We start from the raw sequence: 27,528 nt of genomic DNA on the forward strand, positions 1-27,528 counted from the left end.
GGTTGGCTCTTTTCACTGTCTAGGCTTTTTCTGTGTAAATGTTTCATGTTCTCAGTTCCTGTGTCCACTGTGGCTTAAATTTTGCCCTCTGAGCTTCACACCTCCCCTTCTCTAGAAACTACTCACAGAGTATCCAAACTGCTATATATTGGCTGAGTTTCAGGATTTCCTTTTAAATCCCTGAAAAAACCTCCATGACCCTGTAACTATGGCAGTCCGCGTGCCTGCAGAATCAGCACTGCATGGACAATGGTATGTTCTGCCTCCAGCTTGAACTTGGATCACAGTTGTGCTGACCTCTGTGTATCTGAGTGCAATAAAATGAATTCCAATGAAACAACATTCCAGGAAGTCCCAAGAAGCAGGATGTGCTTCTAAAACATCATCTTTCAAGTAATTCTACACTTTCACACAGAAACCTGTGCTGGACAAGGTTTTGGCAAGTCCTTCGATACCTTCAAGACATCTTTCCTATTGTCCTAGTGCAAGGTACTTTTTTCCTCATTTCTGAACCTTTTATCTGTGAAGGAATAAATATTCTTCTTTTGAATTCAATCTCTGTTGAATTACTTCCTCCAAGTAAGCTACTTCCAACAAGTCTTTCAGCTACGAATTCAACAATGGCTTAATCTATTCATGAATACAGGAAACAGAAGACAATGGCCAATTTATTCCAAAGATGATCTTCCGAAAAGACTACTTAAATAATCAGTTCAGCACAGAGAAGAAACACCTGAGCAGTTTTACCGATTGAGAATCAACTTATGGAGACCAGAGAACTGCTCTATCAGTATAACACTCAGCCTCATCCCTGCTTTTAAGTGTGGAAGTACATGTTGGAAAGGATAACTTAAAAGTGTCGTGGCTAAGCAAGCAAAGAGCATACACAGGCTGGGCCAAGGCCTTAGCACATATATAGCAGAGGGCTGCCTTGTGTGGTCTCAGTGGCAGAAGATGTGCCTAATCCTGAAGAGACTTGATGATCCAGGGTAGGGGGATACCTAGGGGCCACCAGAGGTGAAGGGGATATGGGGAAAAGTTCTGCAAGGGGGGAACAGAGGGCAGCATTTTGGGATGTAAATAAATAAAATAATTAATGAATAAAACAAAAATGTATGGGTTTTTACAAAGCCATGTTCTATGAAACAGAGTTTCTTAGGACTGGGTCAAAAACTTTGACACTATATAGCCATCTTATTTATTCACTTATCTAATCAATATATTTCACATTGACTATTTACCAGGTTCCAAGCTAGTCATAAGAATCAGAAAACTGAGCGAAACAGATGAGTCCTGGCCAAACAAGTTTTATCATTGAAAGAAAAAATCTTATTCAGCAGTAACCAATATTAAAAGAATGGCTCGTGAGTTATTATTTCTCTTCAACTTCATCCTTCTTCTTCTTCTTCATCCTTCCTCCCAAGCTCACTTTCTAGACTAGATGTAAACTTCCTCTTTCAGAAGTGCTAACTGCCATCGAGATTATCTATCAGTCAATATCATACAAAGTTTTTCCTCAGCAAATCTATATTGTTAAATGAAATGGTGTGCTGGTAATCTTCTCAGGGTACTTCTTATAATTGTCAGATGCATCAATAGTGGTGTAAAAAGAGGAAAAATTTTAACCCAAGAAAGCAATCATTTCATTGAAAATTTATTAGCAAAAAAATACAATGAAAGAACATGACAACATGGGAGCCCATAAATATGACCACAAAAAATTGAAATCAGAATTCAAGATAATTTCTGCATTATTTGGTTATCCTGCTATCTGTGAAGAACTGGAGGATAATAGACATAATCAAAGTCCTTTGAGTAAATGTCCTGCAAGAAGAACAAAGTAAGTGCCTTCTGATGGAAACTAAATGTGCTACACTCAGGTCACTTTACAGTGTTGCTAGTGATCATGACACAAAGCCATTCTTCTGATGCTCTACTGTACTCATAAAAGAACTGACTTGGGGTGACTGAGAAAAGTTCCTTCTATGCACCCTACTAAGAAATTTTCAGGACATCACAAATGGTGATATTCTACCCTATTCCATCATGTCTTACAAGTTCAGAGAAATTCCATATAGCCCCTTAAGTCTAGAGTCTACATTGTGTTGGAAAGGAAATTGTTAATTTTGGAATGTGAAATTGACCTTTTTAGATTGTCCAAAGAGCTGTCACAACACTAGACTATAAAGAAAAAAACAGAACTGGATGATTTAATTCACTAACTTGATGTATCTCATCAGATTAAAAATTGGCTTCTTTCTGTTTTGAAGTTTTCTATTAACCTCCTAAGTTATACAACTAGGTAGCACCACAAAAAGTTAATACTATTTTTATAGTCAAAATGTTCAAATACCAGCAATTCTATATAGTTCAATCTAGTAGGTATCCTGAGAAACAATCTCACAATTGGGGCAGTACAATATATCTAGAAAAAAATTATAGTTGTAGGTGTCAGAGTTGATAGATATGGTGCAGATGACACATTGCAAGAGGAGATAAACTCTTGTGATGGAAACAGAATCTGCTACACTGATGTCTTCCTCTGATGTGGTCTGTTGAGTATCAACATCCATGGACAGATGGGAGGACCAGAAAGAGAGGAAAAGGAGAGGGAGAAGCAATGACAAGAAAGTAGGAAAAGAGAGAAAAGGGGGGACAAGGAAGAAAAAGTAAGGAAGAGACAGAAGAGGAAGGAAAGAGAAGGAAGAGAAGGAGGCAGGAATGGGAGAGCAACTTATAATGTTATCCATGTTTTATGAGTGTGCATTAGTTATGTGTGATGGACTTCATCATGACACTTGTACATACATCATTCACATGACTTTTTCTTGTTCCCCTGCCTCCTTTACAGTGGCTTTCTTCTTCCCAGATAATTCCTCTTCGCACTAAATACCTTTTAAAAATAAAAAAGTTTCATTAGAGTGCTTATGAGAATATGGGTGAATAGTTATTTACTGGAACATGGGCATTTTCCCAGTGGCTACATCATTAAAGGCAATGTCTTTCTTGGGGCTGATGAAATATCTCCACAATTAGAGCTCTGGCTGTTCTTCCAGGGGACTGTGATTAAGTTCTCAGCACCCACATGGCAGCTCCCAACCATTTATAACTATAGTTCCAAAAAACCAGATGCTTTATTCTGGCTTCCAGAGGAACCAGACATAAGGGCAACAACACACACATAAAATAAAAATAAATCTAAATTTAAAAGAAAGAAAGAAAATGTCTCTCCCTCTTGCATCAATCAATAAACATATGAATCTTAAGGGAAGGGTAGAGCTCCAGGCCAAAGCATCAAGCCTGCCCAGACTTTTATGCCGGTATTCAGAGCTGTTGTGGGCTCAGTGCAGATTTTTAGCATCTGACACTTGCATTCCTTTTCCTTACAGTAAAAGATTTTGTTTCCTGTCTCAAATAGCACAGAATTCCAAGTAGAAAATTTCTGGTGCATTTTAGTGGTCTCCATCTAAAACACGCTGGTTTTAAACTCTTAGGGTACAAAATGGCTTCAGCATCATGTTCACACTCAGTGTAGAAAAAAGGGAAGAAGCAGCACCCAAAGTGCCTATCCCTCTTTCAAGAAAGCAATGCCTGAAGCTCTCCCTACTCCATACAAAAACCTGTAATATCTTGCTAACCAAAGGTATGCCACGTGGACATTTCCATAAGAAAGATGCTGAGGTGCTGTAAATTTTGATGGCAATGCTCAGTTTCTCTGAATGTTCCAGTCAGTGTTCAGTGACCACCTCTGTGACTTTGAGCAACCATTGGGGATGAGAAAGCTGTGTCCCAGCCTTTGGCAGCTATCTGTGTCACTGCTGAAATCTGCCTTCTGCTTCCAGCATCCCTACATCTCTTTATAGGGCATGCTACAAATCCCAGGTGGTGTCCAGATCCCTCTCCTCTCCAACATTTACAGAGACAGAGCACCCTGGTGGGCTAATTCAACAATCTTGTTCTGTGAGTTATTCTTAAAGTCATAGCCTACAGCCTGCCCCTGCAGGCCTCTGCGGTTTTGCAAACACTTAATTACATCTTTTAAATGTCGTTCTGTTTACAAAAACTAACATGGTTTCTGCTTCCTGAAGCAGGACTCTGGCTGATACACAAGCCACTGTTTTGCCACAGGTAGTGAGGTGGAAGGCAAGCTCTGCGGGGCCTCAGCCTCTGCCCAGGCTTGTCAAGAATCAAGCTAACAAGAACTAATTTCCACAGCTTCCCTGAGCCTGCACAAGTTAATACAGACTTACTTTCCAGGCACAGCTTTAGTCACACAGATCTGAGCCCTTATAAATGTCTATGGCTCTGATAATATTTCTGTTCTGAATAGATGACACTAATTGTGCATTCTAAGGTTTAAGTATCCTATTCTCCTTAGTTTTCTTTTCTATTGAATAAAATTATTCCAGGAATCAAACTTTGATGCATGAATGTATTTCAGGACATTCAGTTTACAGAATTTATAATCATTTTTGGACTATCTAATAGATTTCTAGTAGCATTTACTAAAATCTAACATTTATTCACAGGTTAAAACTCTTAGCTTATAAAAAGTTTTTTTGACTCATTTGTAATTTTTTCATGGTGTTTTTAAGTTGATATTTTTGTTGATTTGTTTTAATTAGGACTGGCAAATACAAAGGAAAAATGAAAGTAAAAAACAACAATATAACCATGGTGATGATAGCTAACATTTTATATATTGTCATGCTGCAGATACTACTCTGCATTCTATATGCAAATCTGACTGGAACAAACTCCTGAGCAGAGCTGGGTATGTAGCTCAGGGGTAAGCACCCTCCTAGCGTGAGCAAGGTCTTGGTTTCAACCAGCAGATCTACAGACAAAATTCCCTATTCAGTGTCGCAAACATTCAATGAGACACAGAATACAGTTATCACAGGATAGCCAATAAGCACTTAGACACTGAACATGTAAATAACCATGGAGATGAATCATCTGAAAAATGCAGCCACAGAACTGGAGGTTAGCAGTCTAGGGTGAGACTCCATGGCCTTCATATCTACCGTACAGTTCCTAGACTGAAACTTATAATTTAAACTTTAGTTCCTGAAATGTATAGTAAAATAACTTATATGCGGAAACAATGAAGTGTTGTATTTACTATCCGATAGCCCCCTACCTTCTACCTTTCTCATAGTAGATTCCAGCAACCACTTTCACCTTCCAAGAACTGCAGCTCTGTCTTCCAGTTAAATTTTCCATTTTAAGTATTTGTACTGTTCATTCACTGAAACCGTGAAAGCCATTGTCCTGAAGATGTGAAATAGAGTAGATCCTTGAGCCATAAAGATGAAGCATTACTTACTGTTTGTCCTGGCTACTGTGCACCCACACACATAAGAATGTCCACAATGAGAGTGGTGCTCTGGGCACACTCACACAGCATGGTGAGCCAACTGACTTCTAAGTGTAACTGCTCTCAAGTCCTTCTGTTTATTTTATCTCAAGTCCATGTTTCATTTAGACTCCCATCCTCAACTGACCACAGATGTGCTCCTTTTTTAAAACTCCCATCTCACTCAGTACTTAATCTGACTTTTTTAATTTCTAGAAGGTCAGTCTAGCTAAACTGGGTTTGCAATCCCTCTGCCACTTGGTCTCTCTCTGTCTCTCTGTGTCTCTCTCTGTCTCTCTCTCTCTCTCATCCCCATATCTCTCTCTCACACACACACAATCTCTCTCTCTCTCTCTCTCTCTCTCTCTCTCTCTCTCAATCTCTCTCTCCTCTCTGTATCTCAGTCTCCCTCTGTCTCCTTTTGTCTTTCCCTTTTTCCTTTTCTTCCCTTCCCACCCTTTCCCTTCTCCTCCCTTCCCTTCCTTCTCCTCTCCTCTCCTCTCCTCTCCTCTCCTCTCCTCTCCTCTCCTCTCCTCTCCTCTCCTCTCCTCTCCTCTCTTTCAAAGACAAAGATGTCCCCTTCTCCTCACCAAGATAACTCTCCACATGGCCATCAGAACTTCCCATAACATGGTGCTTGTTTTAGTATCTTCGGGAGTAAAGAACAATAACAGTGAAAGTTGCAGTGAATGAAACTGATCTTCAATGTTCACTCCACAGGGTACAAGATGTAGCAAATAGAAGTTTCTTATACATTGATTTTAAGAATAAAACCATTACAATCCACCTTATTTAGTAGAATAGAGAACTTGATCTTTTATGTCAGAAGCAGCAGGTTAGTTCTTCACCAATTTGTTAAGAAGTAGCTTCCCAACCCAGAATTACATTTCCCATCCTCTTCCCTAGTAAGTATAGCTCCAGGAATTGTTCCTGCTAAAAGTGTGTGCACAGAAATGCCATGCACCACTTCCAGACCACCATGGTATGAAGCAGAGGAGGGTTTCATCATTGCCCTTTTCTTGTCTCCATCTGCAGGCAGAGCATCCATCACAAGGCTGTGAAGCTCTGGAAATAGAAGAGCCATATGAAGCAAGTTCTTTGAAATACAACGTAGAGGAGAGCCTCTTGCCAACCAGGAACATAGAATTGTATTTTTAAAAAGCCAAAAATTATTTCTCATGATGTTAAGTCATGGGAATTTTTATAGACTATTACTTTAACCACTCTATTAGTTAATACTTGTGTTGTTTGTCTTGAATTTTTAATTTTTGCTTTGTTCTTAGCTTCTTGCAAAGTAAAGATACCTAAAACAGACTTATAGGCTGTTTTAGGCTATACTTATGCATAATATAGATGAACATTAAATATGTATACCAGTTAGGTTTTGTCCACTTAACATAAATTTATTTATTTATTTATTTATTTATTTATTTGGTTTTTTGAGACAGGGTTTCTCTATGTAGCCCTGGCTGTCCTGGAACTCACTCTGTAGACCAGGTTGGCCTTGAACTCAGAAATCCACCTGCCTCTGCCTCCCAAGTGCTGGGATTAAATGTGTGCACCACCACTGCCTGGCTTAACATAAATTTATAATTACCTGGAAAGTCAGACTCTCAAGTACAAAATTTCCTTTATTAGACTTCCCAATGTTTGTGTCTGTGAGGCATTTTCTTAATTGTTAATTGACCTATGAGGACCCAACCATTGGTATTTGTTGCTATCTGTAGGCATGTAACCCTGGGCTATATGAGAAAGGTAGCCGAAGCAAGCCAGAGGAGACAAATCAGTAAGCTGCCTTCCTCCTTGGCTTCTGCTTTTGTTCCTGCCTCCAGGTTCCTGCTTATGTTTCTTCCATGATTTCCCTCAATAATGAACTATAACACAAAAATATAAGCCAAATGAACCTTTTCCTACCCAAATTTCTTTTGTTCATGATGTTGATCATAGCAAAAGAAAGCAAACATGAACAGTCTGTTAAGGAAATATTTAAGTTCTCAGAATTCTGTAACATACTACATCTTTAGAAACCTTTTCATTCAGAGGTCCGTTCAACAAGAAGACCAGTTGGAGTGTGTGAAACAAATTTATAGAGACTGTGATCCACATAGTAGTATCACCTTTGAAAATCCTTTGTCTTTTTCTCCCTGTCCTTCTACCACACCATCTGATCTCTTTCTGCTGCTTCTGAAAAGTACTACCTTAGAAAGTAATGTTGATTGGTCCTAAATTTTTTTTTCTTTTTTTGCTTCTTGTCTAAAATCTTCCACTTAATTCCATTGAAAGACAACTCAATTTGATTGATACTGTCTCAGAAATAGCTTTACCACTGGCCATTTGGTTGTCCTGATCAACCACTTTTCCCTTCATCTATGAATTTTGTTGTTTTTTTTTTTACAAGGACTGGAATAACAAAAAGGTAGAAGCATCATGCCATATTTTAGGAACAAGCTCTTAAGCAAGGAAGTAACTGAAGGAGGAAGAAACTTCAAAGTTGTAACACAATCTCTCTCTCTCTTTCTTTCTCTGTCTCTCTCTCTGTCTCTCTCTCTGTCTCTCTCTGTCTCTCTCTGTCTCTCTCTCTCTCTCTCTCTCTCTTGCTTTTTTTATTGGTTATTTTTATCTATTTACATTTCAAATGTTATCCCCCTTCCCAATTTCCTCTCCATAAGCCTCCTATAACCTACTCCCTCTGCCCTGCCTCTATGAGGGTACTCCCCAACTCCTGCCTCAGCGGCCTACCATTCCCCTATCCTGGGTAATCAAGCCTCCACATGGCCAAGGATCTCCCTTCCCAGTGATGTCAGTTAAGGCAATCCTCTGCTACATATCCAGCTGCAGCCATGGGTACCCACTGTGCACTCTTTGGTTGGTGGTTTAGTCCCTGGGAGCTTTGGGGGGTCTGATATTGGGAGCTTTGGTTGATATTGTTGTTCTTCCTATGAGGTTGCAAACCCATTCATCTCCTATAGTCCTTGCCCTAACTTCCCCACTGGGGTGCCTGTGCTTAGTCCAATGTTTGGCTGGTAGCATTCTCTTATTTAGTGGCATGACTTGTGTTACACTATCTTTAGTTAGTCATTTTGTCTTGTCTTGCACTTTTCTACATGTTTTTACTGCTTCAAAACATCCCCATACTAACAAGTATAATGTTCAATGTGCTTCATGTAGTGTAAAGCACTCTGCTATACTGCACATTATTAAACAGTTTCTGATTCTCTTCAGCTATCTGAAATGCCTATTCTTCTTCTGTCAAAAGACAACTTTTATTCATATTTTCAAATCCAGGCCAAGTGTTGACTCTGGTACAAAGCTAACCTTCAGCCACTCCTCATCTCCATAGTGATAGTTAGGAGCCTTTGTTAGTTGCAATTGCACCATTCTCTGATTATAGTCTACAGAAGGCTGGCCTGTAATGGAAAACAATTGGAATGCTGTCTCTCCAAGAAGTACTGAATTTCTAGTGCTAGACCTAGCACCTGACACTGAAATGGTGAACATAGTTTTATCAAACCAAGTTACTCTACTACAGAGGCATTAACAAAATCACAAGATGAAACACAAAAGCTCATAGAATGCTTGAGAGGCAAGCAGCTCAGCAAAAATCTCTTGAACAAACATTTCTTCAACTGGAAAAATTATTAATGACAATTATTCCAAGCTTCTGGAGATTGCCAGAGTGCTTGCAAACATTTATTTATCAAACTTCTAAAAATCTTTAATAAGGACAAATTTGTGAAAAACAGAAAACTGTGACATTTTAAATGGGTCTGTTTCCATCCCTCTCCCACCACACTCAACATTGCAGAAGAGCTATTGCAGGTGATGATGATAGGTGGGAAGACTGGAGATGCCTTCTCCATCAGCTCAGTTCTTCACAAGACATATTCCAGTAGAACAGGAGCCATGAATGTTCCCACTCAACTCATACACAACAGAAATTGTTCATAGGCCCATTAATGAAAAGCAAGCTTCAGCCTTCCCACCCTTGTTTCCTGTTCTATGCACATAAGTACTACCTGGATATACGCTCAAAATTTGTGCAATCAATAATTAACAATTAATTTTAAAGCATGAGTTATGCTAATCATAGTGCATTCTCTAAAAAGAGGGGCTTAAAGAAAAGCTATATTTAAAATCTGAGCAAGAAGTTAGGTGGTAGTAGCACATGACTTTAATCCTAGCACTTCAGAGGCAGATGAAGGTGAAGCTCTGTGAATTCTAGGCCATTCTGGTCTACAATGCTAGTCCCAGTACAGGCAGAGCTACACAGAGAAATCCTGTGTCAGAAAAAAAAATATCTGAGCACAAATTAGTAGAGGACTCCTGTCATTGGGTTAGTAGCATTTCTAACCTTATTCCAGATAAGTCACTAAGGAAAACACAAGAAAACAAGCAAAAATATGAAGCCTTGACAATCAGTTGGTGTAAAAATAACTTTTATTCACCTGATATGATTGACATGTTGAGGCTTACTGATGAATAAGCTCACCCTTTCTAGTTCTTTCTGAATTCTGGCTAGCTGATTCAACTTAGCTGTCTGGCTCAAATTACTCTCCAATCTGATTCATTCAATCTGATATCTCAACTTCTCACTAAAATGCTCTGCTTGGCCTCATACTATCTCTGGCAATGTGTACTACAGAAAAATAGTAATAAAAACTGCCTGGCACTGGTACAGAAACAGACCCAGTGATCAATGAAATAGAATCAAAGTCCCAGAAATAAACACACACACTTATGAACACTTGATTTTTGATAAAAAAAAAAGCCAAAACCATACAATGAAAAAAAAAAAAAAGAAAGAAAGCATCTTCAATAAACGGTGCTGATCTAACTGGTTATCTACATGTAGAAGAATGCAAATATATTTATCACTCTGAACAAAACTGAAGTCCAAGTTGATCAAAGACCTCAACATAAAACTGGATACACTAAATCTAATGGAAGAGAAAGTGGAAAATAACCTTGAAATCATTGGCACAGGAGATAGTTTCTTGAACAGAACACAAATGACTCAGGCTCTAAAATCAACAATTGATAAATGGGACAAAGGACACTGTCAATAGGACAAAACAGCAGCCTACAGATTGGGAAAGAACCATTACCAACCCTACATCTGAAAGAGGACTAATATTTAAAATTTTATAAAGAACTCAAAAAGTTAGACATCAATAACCCAAATACCCCAACTTAAAAATGGAATACAAAGCTAAACTGAGAATTCTCAACAGAGAATCTCAAATGGCTGGGAAGCACTTAAGGAAATGTTCAAAGTCCTTAATCATATGGGAAATGCAAATCAAAACAACTCTGAGATTCCATCTTACACTCATCAAAGCAAAGATCAAAAACTCAAGTGATAGCACATGCTGGCAAGGATATTGAGCGAGGGAAACATTCCTCCTTTGCTGGTAGGATTTCAAAATTGTACAACTACTTTGGAAATCAATTTGGTGGTTTCTCAGATAACAGAGAATCATTCTACCACAAGACCCAGCTATACCACTCCTGGGTATATATCCAAAAGATACTCTAACATTCCACAAAAATATTTGTTCAACAATGTTCATAGCAACTTTATTTGTAATAGCCAGAAACTGGAAACATTATAGATGTCCCTCAACTGAAGAATGGTTAAAGAAAGTGTGGCATGGAATACTATTCAACTATTAAAAACATAGACTTATGAATTTTGCAGGCAAATGTATGGAACTTGAGAATATCATCCTGAGTGAGGTAACCCAGGCCCAAAAGCACATGCATGCTATGTACTCACTTATAAGTGTATATTAGCCAAAATATACAGGATACACATGCTACTCTCCATAGACACAAAGAAGCTAAACAAGAAGAAAGGCCCAGTTGAGGATGCTTGACTCTAACTTAGAAGGGAGACTAATCTAGTCATAAGAGGCAGATGGAGGGAGGGAACTGAGTGGGAGAGAGGATAGAGAAAGGAATTGGGGGGGTACAGAATCAGGTGTGGGGAGAAACAGAAGAGATAGCCAGATGGCCATGTGAATGAATGGAAATCTGCAACTGACAGAGGTGGAGAAGTGGGGAAACTCCAGGAAGAGACAGACCTGGGATAAGAGACTCACAGCATTGAGGGTATGGAACCTGGAGAGAGTACCTCTTGTAGGCATGCAGGAACCCCAGTGGAGTGATAAGGACACCAACCCACCCACAAAACTTATAACTAAATATTTATCCTGTCTACAAGAAATGCAGGCACAAAGGATGGAGAAGATATTGAGGGAGTGGCCAACCAATAATCAGCCAAACTTGAGATCCATCCCATGGACAAGCACCAATCCCTGACACTATCAATAATACTCTGTTATGCTTCCAGACAGAGCCTAGCATGGCTGTCCTCTGAGAGGCTCCACCCAGCAGCTAACTCAGACAGATACAGACATCCACAACCAAACAGTGGATAGAGCTTGGGGACTCTTGAGGCAGAATAGGAGGAAAGATTGTAGGCCCAAAGGGTATAGGAACTCTACAAAAAGACCAACAGAGTCAACTAACCTGGACCTTTAGAGCTCTCACCAACTGAACCACCAACCTAATAACATAAACAGGCCGGACCTAGGCTTCCTGTCACATATGTAGCAAATGTGGAGCTTGGTCTTCTGTGGGTCCCAAATAATTGGAGCAGGGGCTATCCCAAAATCTTCCTTCCTTCCTTCCTTCCTTCCTTCCTTCCTTCCTTCCTTTCTTTCTTTCTTTCTTTCTTTCTTTCTTTCTTTCTTTCTTTTTTTCTTTCTTTCTTGCCTATACATGGGATATGTCCTTTAGTTGGGATGCCTTGTCTGGCCTCAGTGGGAGAGGATGCACCTAGCCTCACAGACTTGATGTGGCATGATGTTGGAATATACAGGGATCCCCCACCCACAGAAAGGAGAAAGGGAGGGGATATGGGGAATAACTGGAGGATGGGAGTGACTAGGATAGTGGCAGTGAGAGGGATACAACGTGAAGAAAGAAAAAAAGAAAGAAAGAAAGAAAGAAAGAAAGAAAGAAAGAAAGAAAGAGAAAGGAAGGAAGGAACGGAGAGAGAGAGAGAGAGAGAGAGAGAGAGAGAGAGAGAGAGAGAGAGAGAGAGATTAGGGGGAAAAAGACAGCACCTTCAACAAACAATGCTAGTCAAACTGGTTACCTGCATAGAGAAGAGTGCAAATAGGTTTTTACTTATCACCCTACACAAAACTCATGTCTGAGTGGATCAAAGATCTCAACATAAAACCAGATACAGTGAACCTTATAAAAGAAACTGGAGTTCTCCTTGAATGTATTGATACAAGAGATGATTGTCTGAACAGAACACCAGTAGCACAAGACACTGAGATCAACAATTAATAAGTGGAACTTCATGACACTAAAAGGCTTATATAAGGCAAAGAACACCATCATTTGAACAAATTTCCATTCTATACAATGGGAAAATATTTTCATGACCTCCACATTCCATAAAGGACTAATATCCAAAATGTATAAAAAGCACAAGAAACTACATATCAAAAAAAACGAAATTATCCAAATAATCCAATTTTAAAAAGAGACTGCAGTTCTAAACAGAGAATTATCAATAGAGTAATCACAAATGGCTGAGAAACACATAAATAAACATTCAACATCCTGAGCTATCAGGGAAATTAAAATCAAAACAATTTTGGTATTCTATCTTACACCTGCCAGAATGACTAAGATCACTAACACCAGTGATGTCTCATGTTGATAATGATGTGAAGCAATTGGGAACAGTCCCCTGTTGCTGGTGGAAGTATAAACTTGTACAGCTACTATGGAAATCAATACCATGCCTTCCTCAGAAAATTGGGAATTGATCTACCTCAACATCTAGCTATACCACTTTTGGACATATTACCTAAAGGACACTCCATCCTACCACAATGACACTTACTCAACTATGTTCATTTTGGCTTTGTTCATAATATCGAGAAACTGGAAACAACTTTGATGTCTTTCAACTAAAAGATGGATAAAGAAAATGTGGTACATTTACACTATGGTGTTTTCCTCACCTGTGGAAGAAAATGACACCATGAAATTGGCAACCAAACGAATGGAACTAGAAAAGATAATCCTAAGTGAAGTAACCCAGACCCAGAAAAACAAATACAATGTTCATTCACTTAAAAGTGGATATTAGCCATTAATTAAATGATAACCAAGCTATACTATATAGACACAGAAAGGTTAAAGAAGGAGACTTCAGGGGAGCACATGGACCTCCTGGGGAAGGGGAAATAGAACAGATTTTTCTTGGTGGACTTGGGACAGATGAGGGCAGAAATAGTAAGGATCAGGTGAGGGGAGCAAGATGGGATAAAGTGATAAAATATGGGAAGAGATGGCTGGAATTGAGGGTGTGACATTCAAGAGGTCATATGGAAACCTAGTGTAGTGGAAAGTTCCTAGAATTCATTATATCTAGTAAGGGGGCTATGAAGTCTGAACTGGCCATCGCTGGTAGTCAGTCAAAGTTTCCAGAGGGGAGACTGGGTTGTATTTTTCTGAGTTGCATGGAGATCTCAAAGCAATCTAGGCTGATGCTAAGACAGAGACTTGTTCTTCAGAAACTGACAGGAGGGCCTTATTGTTGAGGACAACATCCACAACACTCATTAAACACAAAGAGGTAAAGTTGCTGCCTGCATAAAGCCTCCTAACTGTGAAAGCAGGTATGTCTTTGACTCTTTTGCCTGGTCTTGGGACTCTTTCCTCCTGTTAGGTTGGCTTGTTCAGTATCAGTATAAGGATTTTTTCCTGTCTTATTGTATTTGTTTATTTTTTCATGTTTGCCTGTTATCTTTTGCAGGCCTTTTATTTTCTGAAGATGGATGGAGGAGAGGTGGATACAGAAGGGGGGATCTGGGAGGAGTGGAGAAAGAGGAAACTGTGGTCAGGATGTATTATATAAGAGAAAAATCAAGAAAGAAAGAAAGAAAGAAAGAAAGAAAGAAAGAAAGAAAGAGAGGGAGAGAGGGAGGGAGGGAGGGAGGGAGGGAGGGAGGGAGGGAGGGAAGGAGGGAGGGAAGAACATTTTTAAAAGCAAAGGAAAGAGATTCCTATTAAGGTGCATGAATCATTCAGAATAATAAATAGGATTAGAAAAGAAACTCCTCACATCATATCATAGACAAAATGCTAAAAGCACAGGACAAAGAAAGGATAATGAAAACTGCAAGAGAGAGAGAGAGAGAGAGAGAGAGAGAGAGAGAGAGAGAGAGATCTATGTCATATTAAAGGCAGCCCTCATCAGAATAATACCTAATTTTCAAGTGAGACTTTAAAAGCCAAAAGTATTTGGATTGGATCTGTGTTGTACAGGTCCTGAAAGTACACAGATGTCAGCATGTAATAAACCAGACTAAATTATCAGCCTTGATAAAAATAAATTAAAGAAAAACTTTCTGTGTTAAAAACAAATTTATGACCACTAAACTAGCTATATAAAAGATAGTTAAAGGAATATTTAAGTCTGAAGACAAAATATATGCCCAAGAGGACACAACAAACAAGTAAATGATAACACTGATTTGAAAGAGGTCTAAGAAAATACAACAAAACAATAAAATAACAGAAATTAATAAATATATTTCAACAATAACTCTTAATACTAATGGACTCACTTCTCTACTAAAAAAGACAGAGACTAAGAGGATTAGATGAATTTGAAACCAAGATTCATCTTTTTGCTGCCTCCAAGAAACATCTCTCTCCTTCACTGAAATGCGTCTCCCTACCTCAAAGTAAAAGGATGGGAAAAGGTGGACCAAGCAAATAGAACTAAGCAACAAGAAGGCATATCTGTACTAAGATCTAACAAAATAAAATTAAAACTAACCTAATAAGAAGAAATTACGAGGAATATATCATACTCTTTACAGGAAAAATCCACCAAGAGAATATTATAAATTTAAACACATGGATCAAATGTATGTGCAGCAACTTAAAACAAACACTATTAAAATCTAAAATCACAGATTAATCCTAAGACAGTGATAGTGAGTGTCTTAGTACCTGCTTTCCCCAACAGACAAGTGAATAAAGACAGAAATTAACAGAAAAATCTTTGAAGCTAACTGACACAATGGACACAGATGGACTTATCAATTATCTAGAGAACATTCCACCCAAACATTAAAGAATACACGTTCATTATCCAATGGAAATTTTTTTCAAAACTGACCACATACTAAGATACAAGGCAAATCTCAACAAATTTAGAAACACTGAGATAGCATTTGTCATTTTATCTGACTACACAGACTAAAACTAGATGTTAACTGCAATAGAATTTATAGAAAGCACATGAACTCATGACTGTTGAGGAATACACTGCTGAATAATGGAAGAAATCAAAAAGGAAAATTTAAAACTCCTAGAATTTAAAATATTTTAAAAATAAAAACAAAACATACCAAAAATGTAGGACACAATGAAGGCAGTTCTATAAGAAAAAATTACAGCCTTAAGTGCCTAGATTATAAAAATTAGAAATATCAAATTAATAAACTGAATGATACACCTGAACACATGGGAAAAAAACAAAACAAACACTACCCAAAAGAGCAAACAGGAAGACACAAAAAAATCAAAGATAAATTATCCACAACAACAACAACAAAACACAAACATACACCTACACACACAAAGAATCAATGAAAAGAACAGTTGGATCTTTAAAAAGAGTAACAAAACTAGCAAACTGTTATCTACATTAAGAAAAAGAGAAAGAATAAATCCAAATTAATAAGCTTAGAAAAAAAGTTAAGCAATTTACTAGAGGAGATTGAGTAAACTAGGTTATTCTATAAAAACCTATATTCCATTATTGGAATATCTAAAAGAAATGTATGAATATCCTAATACATTTGACACACCAAAGTTAAATCAAATGAAATGAATAATTTGAGTGGCAACATAACAATCAGTGACATAAAAATTTCTCAACATTAAAAGCTCATGACCAGGAGGATTTAGTGCAGAATTACGTCAGACCTTCAAAAAGGAGCCAATACTTTATTACTTTAAGGTAATACCAAAACTCTTCAAATTAGTCAATAAATTAGGGAAAACATACAAATTATTTTATAAAACCAGTCTTACTCTAAACCCAGTTAAAAACTCAAAAAAATGTTATAGACCAATCTCGATAGTGAAAATGAATGCAAAAATTTTCAACAAGAAACCTTCAAACCAGCAGAATGGAACTGACTCTGATGGCAGGTGAACTGGCCCCAAGGATCAAAGGGTCAAAAGGGTAAAAATAGAAAGCTGGCCCAGCAACTTTTCTACCTAGTGGTAATGACATGTGTAATGACCTACCCAAGAAAAAAAAGATGAAGACATAGAGGGGCCTTTTAGAAGATATAAAAAGGGCCAAAAAGGACACGTGATTAAAAACAAACCATCAGCCTTTCCCTCCCAACCCATGTCAACCTACCTACCCAGAGAAGACACAAAGACATTTGGCAGGTTTGAGTCGTTGAAAATGATAGTTGACATTTACAGTGGCGCACTCAAAGCTATTTGCACAGTTAGCCACTACTGACCCAGTTACCATGCAGCCTCCATGGAATGTAATCATTCTTAAAAGATTTCAAGAGGGAAGAAAAGGACACCCAGGATACAAGTATCATTTCCTGAGAAGCAGCAGTCATCTTCATTGTAGTAGCATGGAGACTACAAGAATAACATGGTTTTTAAAAGAACCTAAATACACACTATCTGCGTGGTCAGCCAGGATGAGTCCATGGAAGCAAGAACCTTTCTTTGCTGAAAGTTTTTATTTTTCAACCATCAAATGGTAAATAACATATTTTGAAATGCCCATTAATGGTAAAATGATAGAACTGAAAGTCTCAGGTTGACCCTGGGATTACTTAACTGAAGTTATTCCTGCCATCATAACTGCTAGATCTGTACCACTCAAATAAAAGTCAAATGCTAAAAGGCCAGGAGAAATGAGAGCCAGGAGGACTTTCAGTCACAATGCTCACCCATAAGAATAAGTCATCAAAGTACTACTCAAGAGTTGTTGTGTGGTGGGAATGAGCAGCAGGGTTAAAATCTTAGCTTCTGCCTTCTTTGCAGAGCTCAAGAAGAACAGCCTAAGTGCTTCAGCCAATTTACAACGAAGCTCTCTATTTTGTCCTCTTGTGAAATGTGAAATGCTGTGAGCAGGAAAAACATTGCCCCAGACTAAAGGTCTCCTGATGAAATGAGTCGGCCTATTAAGAAATCCTCCTGTCCACAACTGTGTATGTGGTATCCTTTGTGTCTGTGTATCTAAGTCAGTAAACAATAGGGATCTGGGCCCTTTTATAAGGGTAAAAGGCACCTTTTATATTTAACTCATCGATTTGGGCTTAATCTAGGCCATAATGACTTAGCTATATAAGACAAGAACTATGAAAAGATGGAGGCATAAACACAAAGGATGAAATACTGAACACTATGATGAAAATGGGCATTGATAGAGAAACTTATAGCCTATGCCCTTACTGTGATGAATATATATTTCCTTCAAGAGTGATATTAAAACAGGAGAGATTCATGGTAGGATGACACAGAAGTCGGTCACTATAGCACAGAAGTGTTAATGGAGCATAGATATGATGTAGAGAAGTGTTATGATCAATACACAAGAAAGGTACCACACACTAGTCTTGTTCTCAATGCCTGTCTCTCATGAATGTCTAGACAACCACACAAGTGGTTCAAAATGGCAAAGAACAAGAAAGTCCTAAAGGGCTCTTATCTGTAGGACTAACAAGCACTACAGAATGCTGCCCAGTGTGCATGAGCTCTGAACTAGATGCTATACTTGGTGCTCAGTGGTTTGGGTAATCTAAAGAGATATCATCACTTTCTAGTGAGGATATAAAGGATTGCACTCACTAGTGCTAGGGATACCAGACAATGTGAACTATCTAACTTTTGTGAGGCTCTTGCTGTGTGTTATAATGGATTGGAAATGGCAATGAAATGGGTCTGTAACCACCCCACCTTAGGACAATCCCATCTGCAGACACTAAACCCCAACACTATTGCTGATGCCAAGAAGTGCTTGCAGACAGGAGCCTAGCATAGCTGTCCTCCGAGAGGCACTGCCAGCACCTAAGACAGATGCAGATATTTGTAGGCAACCATTGGAATGAGACCAGGGACCCTAATGGAAAAGTTGGGTGAGGGACTGAAGGAGCTGAAGGGTATTGCAACCCCATAGAAAAACAACAATATCAACTAACCCAGACCCCTCATAACTCCCAAAAAGTAAACCACCAACCAAAGAGTATACATGAGTTGGTCCATGGTTCCCACTACATATGAGGCAGAAGACTGCCTTATCTGGCATCAATGGGAGGAGAGGCTCTTGGTCCTGTGGAAGCTTTTTGTTCCAGCAAAGGGGGATGCTAGTGGTGGGAGTAGATGAGTGTGAGAGAGCACTCTCTTAGAAGCAAAAGGGAGAAGGAGCAAGTGGGGGGTTAAAGGGAAGATGGGGAAGGAGGACAACATTTGAAATATAAACAAATAAAAATAATAATTAATAATAATAATAACAAAAGAAATGGGTCTATAGGATAGGGAAGGTCCTCAGAGGTGAAATTTTAGTCATAAAGGAAAGATGGAACAAGGGAAAACAGAATAATAAATATGATACATAACAACTCCAGCCACATCTTCTTCTAGTTGCTTATGTGAGAAATCTGACCATGCTTCCTCAATACCTGTATGAGACAGAGACATAGCAATACCTCAATGACAGACATATAGCACTAAAGACAAAGAAATAATTCCTATGAACAGTAAATTTTCTTTTCAACATATTCAACATGTAGGGTTACACTGAGTCCTTGCTATTAAGGTTTTTTGTTTTTGTTTTTTGCAATTTCCTTCTCCCGAATGTTTGTGTCATGAGAGATCATGAATGGCAAGGAGATTGTTATGACAAGTAACTTCCAATAAAAAGCCAATTTTATTTTTAAAAATTATATTAGAAATGGTGGACAAAATTCCTTTATAATAATAAAAGCTAAATTTTATACTTAAGAAACTATAAAAATCATCTCAAAAATAAATAGGGATGTACAAAAGGAAATAAAAAGGTAGACACTGTGATGTCTACAGAGTAGTTTCAGTTGAATTCTGAATGTGAAAGTGAGATCCTAGTGAGACAACATTGTCCGAATGTCTCACTGAACCCCAGAGTACAAGAGAGATAACTTGGCAGGGGTTTTCTTTTATAAATAAAGCCTGAAATTAAGAACAGAGAGTTGAGATTGAGAAAAGAGACTCTCATGTATCTATAGGACCCAGAAAGTGACAGAGCAATTTGAGATGACCCTAGAATTGGGAAAAAAGGGGCTACACTGTCACCATAGTACCTGAAGCCCAGATTTAGTTAGAAAGAGCCACTTTGGTAAAGAATTTGTCATAATCTTCAGTGTTTTATAGTCTGCTTTGTGCTATGTAACAAAAAGCCATAGACTGGTAATTTACAAATAAGTGAATAGTAGAGGGTTCATTGTTCAAAAGTCCAAAAACGAAAGACTGCATCTATAGGGGCCAGCTTGCTGTGAGATAGTGTGATAGAAGACATCATATAATAAAAGAGAATCCTAAAAGGAGTAAGAGACGGCCAAATGTGCTTTTATTATATGGCCACTTATACAAAGATCACACCAATCCCATAAGGATAAATTCTTCATTGCCTACACATCTTTTAAAGGTGTCACCTATTAACACAGCAACTCTGTGGACTAAGTTTATTAACACATAAACTTTGGTCAATACATTTAAATAATAGAATTTCATTTCACATGCCTTCCAAAATCCACCTTCATCTCCATGTAAAATGCATTCATCTCATTCCATAAGACTCCAAAGCCTTAACATACTGTAACATCAACTCAATCCAGAGGCCTTAATCTCTTCAGCACTATAAGTACCTTAGAAACCAATTCAAACAGAAAATTTTTGTAAGGATTGAGGACTATACTTAATGTGGGTCTAAGAACAAATACTTAGAACATGGGGATTATACTCATTTAGTAGCCATAAACATGAGCTTAACATGGACAATCACAGACATGTTAAGTCTGTGTGAGCCTTCAACCATACACTGTACTATAGGCAACTAAGGAATACTGAGAGTGGGAGGAATAATCACCCCTAGGGAAGAAAACACTAGATCTTCATTCAATACCATCGACCAAGGATGAATTTTTTTCTGATTTATAAAAATATATTTTATTTATTCTTTGAGAATTCATACATGCACATAATATTTTCCAGTATCATTTACCACCTTCCATTTTTCAATTCCAGTCCCTCCTATTATTCCCCATTACATTCTCCTCCTACCTTCTTGTCCTCCTTTTACTATAGCCCACTGAGCCCAATTAGTGATAGCCACATATGGATTGTTGTAGAACAGTCTACTGAACTATGGTTAACCTATGAAGGACCAAGCCCCCAAAGAAAATAGACTTTCTCCTCTAACATCCTTCAACTGTCAGTAGATTCTTTGACATTCAATTCCTCCTGAAACTTCTTCAAAATGTCATTCATTGTCTGTGTCTCTACCAGGATTCTGATCACAAATGCTATGGAATCCCTAGACTTTCCCTAAATTTATACCAAAAGGTTATGTGGTTCCCTCTTAATCACAGACTCCATCCTTAAATATATCCCCTTTCTACTACTTTACTATACACATACAAAAGAAGCTATGGCAACACCTTGGATGCTTAACTATCTAGACATTTTCTCTGTCAGGTATCCTAGTTACTCTTGTGTCCTGCCTTTTATAAATCTTAGTTTATAAATAACAGAAGATTATTTGTCTCACAATTATGGAGGCTGAGAAATCTCAGTTCAAGGAGTTTCACATGTGATGATGATCTTGCTACATCATCGTCAAAGGTATCACATGGAAAAGAAGTATATAAGAGGGGAAAAGAAGGGATCAAACACACTTCTATGGCTAACTTGCTCTGGTAAGAGTGATCTGAATCCATTCGTGAGGATAGAGCCCAGTATGCGGATAGCCACTTAATGAAGTATCAATAGGACATAGAAAGTAAACAGGTAGTTTGTGAGGATGCCAAAACAGGGAAGAAGCAGAAGTCAGCCAGGCTCCTGGGGCCTGGTGTTTAGAGTCTGAAAGAGCCAGTTTGCTAGAAAGGTCAGTCATAATCTCTGGATGAAATACTAGGGCATGAGAAAAAGAGAACAAAATCCCTCTGTTAGGAAGAGACAATGCATAATCTAAGTGGGAAACACACACTGGATTGAGGACTCCCCAGAGAGAACCTGATTCATTTGTCCCTTGTCAGAATTACTGAAACATAGGAAATATCTCTTTTTCTCTCTCAACTATCATTCTGTTAATGTTGAGTTCTGCCATGCCTCCTCTATAAAAATTGTTCTAGCAAAGGTCACTGATGACATTTTTATTGCTAAATCCCGCATCCTTTCCACTTAGATCTCTCTAGTATGCCTTAGACTATTGGACACTGCTTTCTGGAAACTTACACTCACTTGGTTTCCATGACACTACACATACTGTCCTCCCAGATCCCAACTCTTCTCTTGCATTCAAATACATAAAAGTGAATGTTCCCTCAAATCAGTTTGGCCCCTTTCTCTTTTCTCTCTTCCCCTATAAGAGACCATTCCTCCTTTCATCATCACTTACAGAATAATTCTTCTGAAGTCTTTATAAATAAACTTAAGTGGCAGCCACAGATTTCAAATTCCTCACTAACCCCTTTTCCCTTAAGTCACAGTATCACTTCAGGATTGACATTTTGGACCCAACATATGGCATCTATTTCTTCCCAGTGGGCTATCTACTATCTCATCCACAGCAGTAGCATCGTATTTTTCCAAATGGCCTGTGCCATATTTTGAATGTATCCCCCAAACTAACCAACTTATTCCCCCCAAATCATAAGGCAGTGAGACCCTTGAAAATGATTAGTTATTTGTAGATTATAGCTTACTGGCTTTGGCTACTTTGGTTATTAAAAGCAAGTTTTATCTAGCATGCTCACTCTGTTTCACTATTGCTACCTTTTACCATGTCATAATGCAGTAAGAATGCTCTCTCAGAGGCTAGCACCGTGTTCTAAGATTGCTGAGAGTCTATAACTATGCTAAATTATAAATTACCTAGTTCATGCCATTCACTACAGCAACAGAAAATGATTGAAGATAGTACGCAATAAAAGGTTTAGAATAAAGTTTGAGTTAACATCATACAAACTTTTGTTTTATCTTTTTCTCCTTGTTTCCTTTTTCTGTAAGTATGATTATACATTTGATTTTATACAACCACATAATGGGGTGGACATTACCTACTTTTACTTTTCAATTGCCTTTTTTTAATCTAGCTGTTTTTAAAAGATTCTTGTGACTACCAGAACCCACAGGAAAGAATTGTAAGAAATAATTTAGTACTCCCCCTTGTCTACTTCAGTCTCTTTGTCTCTAGTTTTTCCTAACAGTTGTTCTGTTTTTAGCATGCCACAATCACACAAGACACTAGAATCCTAAGTCATTGAATCATTTTGGAAATCTTTAATTACAACGTACATATCTGCTTTGTTGTATCTATTCTTTTGGTTCAAACAGTGCCTTCTGTACTCTCTAAAGTAAACTCTATTTGATGCTGACTAATTAAAGCAGGAACCTCTACTGTGGCCATACTCATCACCATGCTTCTTTGCAATATATTGTTGCCCTTTCTTCCTCACTGGAACCACACAGAAACTACAGCCTGTACCTGAATTTTCACTGGCAAGAAGGTATCGAAGTCTCTGGACAATAGAATAAATTATTTCTCTGTGAAAACTCCCCTCAGTCTGAAGACTCAGGATTCATTCTTTTATGCCTTGATTTCAGAGTCTCCAGAACTCTGTTATAAATTTCTTGGTCTCTGTCTTGATGATTACTGAAACATGGGTTGTTTTCTTATAAATCCTGAGAATCGTTCCATGGTGGGGACACTAAAAAAACACCCAATTACCCACTTTCTACCTTCTTCTCATTTTAATAATGATCACACTTACTTGTCAACCACGACTTCCTCTTTACAATATTCCCATTCTCAATAATACATGCTGCTACTTGTCCCCAACAGCAATAAAAATCTCTATTCCTCCAAGATCTTTGGACTGGCTCATATATTCCCCAGGCTTTCATCATCAATTAAAAAAATTCCATTCTACACAGACATCTGAAACCATTTTGCTGATAGAATGGTAATTTATTCATTTATGATGAAGGCTATATGCAGCTGCTTAACCTAGTCTCTGAATTTTATGGTATTCACTGATTAACACATAAACCTGGAATCATACATTCCCTGGGTTCATAGAAAAGGTCCTCTTGGTTCCTATTGTGTTGTTACTAAACTATATGAAAAGAAAAGAAACTTAACCTGGAGCTATGGAGATAGTTCAGTGGATAAAGTGACTGATGCTCAAGCACCAGAACCTGAGTTCATAAGCCCAGCACCCATGTAAAGGCTAGGCATGACAGGCATATCATTACACTTCTATGACACTTGTGTTAGATGAAAGATAAAGGGTTTTCTGCTCAGCCAAGCTAGCCAAAGCCACAAGCTCTAGATCTACTGAGAAATTTTGTCTCAAAAAATAAAGTCAGATCCATAAAGGATGATAATGACCTTGGGCATCCACATGTATACACACAGTCTTTGATTTTAACTTTATTGTGGTGGCTTGAATGAAAATGGCCCTAAAATGTTCATATATCTGAATATCTCCAGTTTGTAGAACTGTTTGAGAAGGATTGGGAGACATGGCCTTGTTGGAGGAAGTTCCTTCCTGGGGATGAACTTTGAGGCCACAAAAGATTCATGCCACTTTCAACCTTTCCCCATTATTTATCTGTCTCATGGTTTTGTCTCAATACGGGGGGCTGTGAGATACTGCTCCAGAGCCAGCCATGCAGGCTGTAAGCCCCAAATAATTCTTCTATCAGTTGCTTTGGTTGTGTTGTCTTACCAAAGTAATAGAAAAATTACTAAGATATTTTTAAGAGTCCAAAAAAGTGAAAATTACATGTAGTTGGTCCATCAGAAAAGTCTTATAAAGCATTAACTCTTGTGAGATTCATTTTGAAGAAGATTTAGGATTTGAATAAAAAGAAAAGGATAATAGACGATTCCAAGGTGATGAATAGAAGTAACAAAGTCAGGATGTAAGTCATAAGTAAAGAGTAACAAATAGAGGTGTTTGGTTGGAAAATAGGATTTACTCCAGAGATTATAGGCAAGGGAGAGCAATACTGAAGATCATATGGACTTCCAAGAAGAAGAATCAGTATTTAATGCATGAAATAATAGGATGTGTAATTCCAACTAACTGTAGTCTTCACCCATATGCTGCAAGGTATATAAGGCTTCACAACCTAAGATTTAGCTTAGATTAGAAAAATAAAAGTTTTTTAAAAATGCCCAGAGATGAGGATTTGAAAGATAATGAGAGCAGAATTGGAGAAAATGATTATACCATGGTAGTTATTGTGTCACTGAAATGCCTAACTAACCCGAGATGAACTGAGAAGAAAGAAAGTAAAGAATAAGAATCTAGACAAAAAAGAATGATAACAAAGATTCTATAGACTTTAAAGGTGAGAAAGAAAATCAAGCAAGCAGAAAGGGAACTAAAATGACTTAGATGTTTTAGAAGCCGAGGTTTGAGTGATGACTAACAAAGGTTGACTTTTAAATTAGCAGTAGGGAAAATAGGTATGAAATTCTTTGATACTGTAAAAGAGTTGGCCCCCACCCAATCTCCACACATAATGACCCTGGGAATGAGTGCACAAATGTGAGCACAATGCGACAATGAGGTCATCAGCAAAGATATACCTTAATCTCCAAGGGTTCAAAGGAAAGAGTGGAAAACGGGAAGATGCTGACATTTCAGCAGGTGTATATATCACCAAAAACAATTAGTCATAATGAGAAATAAGGAAGTTTAAGATGAGAAAGCACCATGAGTCATCAAATAAGGGACAGCTGAGTAATAGTTGTAGAAAACTAGTATGCTCCAGGGCAAACAGAAGGTTTGTACTTCAGCTGTCTCTATGCTCTTAGTAATGCCTGGATATGCTACTCAATATTTGAGTAATCAAAATTAAAGAGATAAATAGATTTTATAGGGTTCTTGGCAGAAGATAGAACTCTAGAATGATCTACACAGAAGAGGACACTTCGCTTAATTTTAGTACGTATGTAATCACCCTGTTCCCATATCCCATTCTAGCAAAGCACAGGGTCATGAGAAAGAGACCCAGCTGCTAAATGAAGCAACTCATGTGGCCAAACTGGCCTCTTACTCTATCTGTAGGACCATGAAGATCTGCAGCTCTTCTCTTCCCAGCAATGAAATCTGGGTCACAGGGATTAGAGCTCTAGCACTGGCTTGTGTCTAATTAATAACTGCCATTGATTTTCCAGCAAAGGGGCTAATCATTTATTTTCCAACAACAGGTCTAATTATTGGCAGAACGAAGGAGGACCTGGGAGTACCTCACATTGCTTCTCTCCATCCTTTATTGTCATCAACGGCACATACAAAACTCGAAATCTGAAGAGCATAGGAGGCCACCACACTTTTGTCTCATACCCAAGTAACTGCTGCTGCTGTCATAACCTGGACCAAGCATGGACAAGCTGCTGCTTTGGATGTCTATCTTCATCAGTCTTCTTTCAGAAGCCTTTGCTCAGACAGGTAAGAAGTTTAGGCTACTGTCAGGGAAAATAAAATGAGAAAAGTTGAATCTGAGCTGTTGTTTCTCTGAATTTGTTGAAATGCATTATATTTCTTACTTTATCTCACAGACCTTAAATGGAAGGTATTTGTGTTCCCCAGAGAATCTGATACTGATCATGTGAAGCTGACCCCACGTCTAGAGAAACCTCTGCAGAATTTTACGCTTTGTTTCCGAGCCTACAGTGACCTTTCCCGCCCTCACAGTCTTTTTTCCTACAGTGTGAAGGGCAGAGACAATGAGCTACTAATTTATAAAGAAAGAGTTGGAGAATACAGCCTATATATCGGACATTCAAAAGTCACAGTCCGTGGTATGGAAGAACACTTTTCTCCAGTACACTTCTGTACCACCTGGGAGTCCTCCTCTGGCATTGCTGAATTTTGGGTCAATGGAAAGCCTTGGGTAAAAAAGGGTTTGCAGAGGGGATACACTGTGAAAGCCCCACCCAGTATTGTCCTGGGACAGGAACAGGATACCTATGGAGGAGGGTTTGAAAAAAGGCAGTCCTTTGTGGGAGAGTTTGCGGATTTGTACATGTGGGACTATGTGCTGACCCAAAAAGACATTTTATCTGTGTACAATGGTTCCCCTCTCAATCCTAATATTGTGGATTGGCAGGCTCTGAACTATGAAATAAATGGCTATGTAGTCATCAGCCCTCGTGTGTGGGATTAAGATCTCCCAACAAAATTTCATGGAAATGAGATGACCAATGTGTACAAGCTCAAGGCAGCAGAACTCACTCTATCTGGAGCTTTTTCTTCTTTGTGAACGTCCTGTCTACATATCTGCCAAATAAAAATCCTGTCCAGTTCCACCTGCATTGGATTGCTGCTTGTCATAATTTCAAATGCTTTCTCTTTGCTCTACGTCTTTTGATAATTGATGTTTCAATATCTAAAAAACTCAAGTTATAAAGCAGGGGGATGGAAGATTTTAAGCAACTTGAATGCCAGGGCATTCAACAAGGAGGAAAGTAGCAACACTTATAAGTTCCTGGTAATCAGTTTAATAATAACTCAAAATATGTGTAAAATTGCAGTAAAAATCCTTCTGTTTGCTTTTCAAAGTACAAGTCAATAAAAGAAATCTGATGTTGCTCAAGGGACAGAACTATAATGAGAAAGATAAGTACAGTTGAGAACTGGACAGCAAATGAGATAGAGAAATTAGAATAGAAATGAAAACCAAAAATATATAAGAAACTGAGATCAATTCATATGAAGATAAAAATGCACAGTGTCTCAAAAGCTCCAATATTCTAGATCTAGAACACCTGGCTTTTGCACTGCCACCCATATGTTATCACAGACAGAGTCTAT

General features: G+C 38.2%; 1 protein-coding gene and 1 long non-coding RNA gene across 2 annotated transcripts in view; one reads left to right on the forward strand and one right to left on the reverse strand.

Annotated features, from left to right (window-relative positions):
- The window catches only part of LOC114637530, a 64,284-nt gene extending 38,458 nt beyond the window's left edge, over nt 1-25,826 (reverse strand). The window contains exon 1 of the long non-coding RNA XR_003713762.1: nt 25,769-25,826. This is a non-coding gene — a long non-coding RNA (uncharacterized LOC114637530). The remainder of the gene's footprint in view (nt 1-25,768) is intronic.
- Nucleotides 25,827-25,916: 90 nt separating this feature from the next.
- Apcs (amyloid P component, serum) lies at nt 25,917-27,029 on the forward strand. The gene is made up of 2 exons (XM_028785736.1): nt 25,917-26,163; nt 26,274-27,029. The coding sequence occupies exons 1-2, from the start codon at nt 26,097-26,099 to the stop codon at nt 26,879-26,881; spliced, it is 675 nt and encodes a 224-aa protein (XP_028641569.1). The 5' UTR covers nt 25,917-26,096; the 3' UTR covers nt 26,882-27,029.
- The last annotated feature ends 499 nt before the right edge of the window (nt 27,030-27,528 follow it).

Source organism: Grammomys surdaster, unplaced genomic scaffold (genome assembly GCF_004785775.1).
Source record: "Grammomys surdaster isolate TR1022 unplaced genomic scaffold, NIH_TR_1.0 125341, whole genome shotgun sequence".
Lineage (NCBI taxonomy): Eukaryota > Metazoa > Chordata > Mammalia > Rodentia > Muridae > Grammomys > Grammomys surdaster.